Consider the following 2,500-nt stretch of genomic DNA (forward strand, 5'->3'; position numbering starts at 1 on the left):
CCACCCATTCACACCCACACCCACACCCACACCCACACACACACACACACAAAGAAACAAGCATGAACGTACATGTATCAAACCCTTGGACCATGGACATACACACACACATATGCCTCACACTTGACACACTCACACACACACACACACACACACACACACACACACATCCAGGCATACATACCACAGCCAGACCCCCGTTGGGGGCAAATCTCTCTGATGAGCTCTCCAGATTCTGATGAGCACATATGGCATGCAGCGAACACAAAGGGCAGCAGGTGTAGCAGGTCTGTGAAGCTGACTGATTCCTCCCCTGTGTGTGTGTGTGTGTGTGTGTGTGTGTGTGGTCATTGTGTGCGTAATTGGCCGTGTACATGGCGTCCGCTGAGCAGTGTGTGTGTGTGTGTGTGTGTGTGTACGTACTGGAAGGAGGGGGGCCGTGAGTCCCCGATGCCCCCCGTTCTCTCCAGGGGGGGGGGCAGCTCCGGGTGGCTCTCCGTGCACTGGGACCCCCCGTCGGAGTGGGCACTCTCCGCCAGCACCAACTGGGAGAGAGAGAGAGAGAGAGAGAGAGAGTGAGAGAGAGAGAGAGAGGTAGAGTGGTAAGAGAGAGAGAGAGAGAGAGAGAGAGAGAGAGAGGTAGAGAGAGTGATGGTAAGAGGTAGAGAGAGGGAGACAGTGAGAGATAGAGAGAAAAATAAGGTGGAGAGAGAGAGAGAGGTGGAGAGTGGTGAGGAGAGAGAGAGAGAGAGAGAGAGAGAGAGAGAGAGAGAGAAAGAAAGAGAGAGACCAGGGTAGAAAATACTGAATAATTATTATTTTTTAATTATAACACTTTTTTGCACTTGAGCAGATGCGGGATAATGAGATATGTTGGGAATACAAAATATATATTTTCTTCACGGCAGGGTGGCCTGTTAAGTTACCCTGACAAACTCTAAAACATGCAAAAAACAAGATGAACGACTATATCAATAACGTACAAATGTTGGTTTTACGACTAGTATAACTATTAGCAACACAGAAAAACACAACCTGTTATTATGTTGTTTTGTATTATGTTAAATAATACAAAGAACGTACAGGCATAACGTGTATTTAACTCGGCTAGAACCCGCCCTCACAGATACAGTACTATACAAATAAATAAACCACCAGAATTTACAATCACAACAACACCCGAAATCCAATATCTGAGTCTCACAAAGTGAATATATGATATCAGTCTCTGGGCCCTGCTGCAGTGGAACCTCAACAACCTACTGATGGAGGAAGCCCAAGAATAGCCCACAGGCCTCCGAGCTCAGGGTTTAAGTGAGAAATAACAAAGACTGATACAATTCCAGGAGACAGTTAGTGCTTTGTTAATTCCCGTCTAATGAGACGATGGCGGGGAGACAGGTCTCTCCTTGGGGAGCCCGCGACAGCAGGGATCATTAGGTAAATAATTAAGATCTATTTTACACCTCAGCCGACGGTGTTGCCGCTCCCCTAATTGGAACCACGCGGGCTCATTGTTCTAATGAATGCCTTACATCTGCTGGAACAGCGTGGCTATCTCCAGGTGCTTGATGCCGATTGGCTGTCTCTCTGCGGTTCGACTGGGGTCTGACTGAGTTATGTCTGAACATTTCACATTTCAAATTATTCAAATAACATAATTGGGAAATCTAGATCAGCTCGAGCAAAACTCATCGGGATAATTATGTCATATGTTTGTGAAATGCAGGCTTTAAATCTGAGCTGTTTTAGGATTGTGAATGAAAAGACACAACGTGAAGACAAATAGTTTTGCTAATCTCTGATCATTGATACAGCAATGGCCATTACAGAATCTTAGGAGCAGGGATTTCAGTAAAGTACTGTGCAGATATCAACATCTGGAATAAGACCTGCTATCTACAGTGCACTGAGCATGGAAACACGCTCACAGTGGAATAAAGGCACGCAGCCCCACCTGTCAAAGTAATTAATTTAGCACTGCTCAGGGCCTGCAGCACACACTACTCACAGGCCTGTCTGAAACCTGCACCTTGCACCAGATGCCCTGAACAAGCCATGGAGATGTTGTGTAAATCACTGTTTACTTGACAGCTACTACCGTTTTTTTATGGCTGGTCTTAAGTAACGGCTAAAACTACTATGAAACTATAACATTTTATAGCGCTCTCCTTTCCTTGTCTGTGCGCAACGTCAGCAGTAACTGTGACAGCACTCAATCGTACACCTTCCACAGCGAAATTATGCTTTACTTATTTATTTTTAGACTATTAACAACAAATGTGATATTTCTGTTAGGTAATGACTAAACCAATGAACGTTTTGCTTAATGAATTGAATTTAATGAAATGTTTGCAGCGCTGTGCAGTCACCCTTCATCAGCTACAACAGCTGCTCACTGCACCAGGGGCATAAACTAGGAAATTGTCATTGCTATAAATACATGAACATTTTATGCCCATCTTATCACACTGTAGTTGCTCCCATCCTACCTTTGCAG

At 44.9% G+C, this 2,500-nt stretch overlaps 1 protein-coding gene across 1 annotated transcript in view; it reads right to left on the reverse strand.

The window, feature by feature from the left end:
- Positions 1–2,500, reverse strand: part of LOC311360058 (segment polarity protein dishevelled homolog DVL-1-like) — a 28,502-nt gene that overhangs the window by 19,858 nt on the left and 6,144 nt on the right. The window contains exon 3 of the mRNA XM_084480139.1: positions 424–545. Within this exon, the coding sequence (XP_084336265.1) occupies positions 424–545 (122 nt within the window). The remainder of the gene's footprint in view (positions 1–423; positions 546–2,500) is intronic.

This window comes from Micromesistius poutassou (assembly GCF_964030765.1).
Source record: "Micromesistius poutassou genome assembly, chromosome: 15".
Lineage (NCBI taxonomy): Eukaryota > Metazoa > Chordata > Actinopteri > Gadiformes > Gadidae > Micromesistius > Micromesistius poutassou.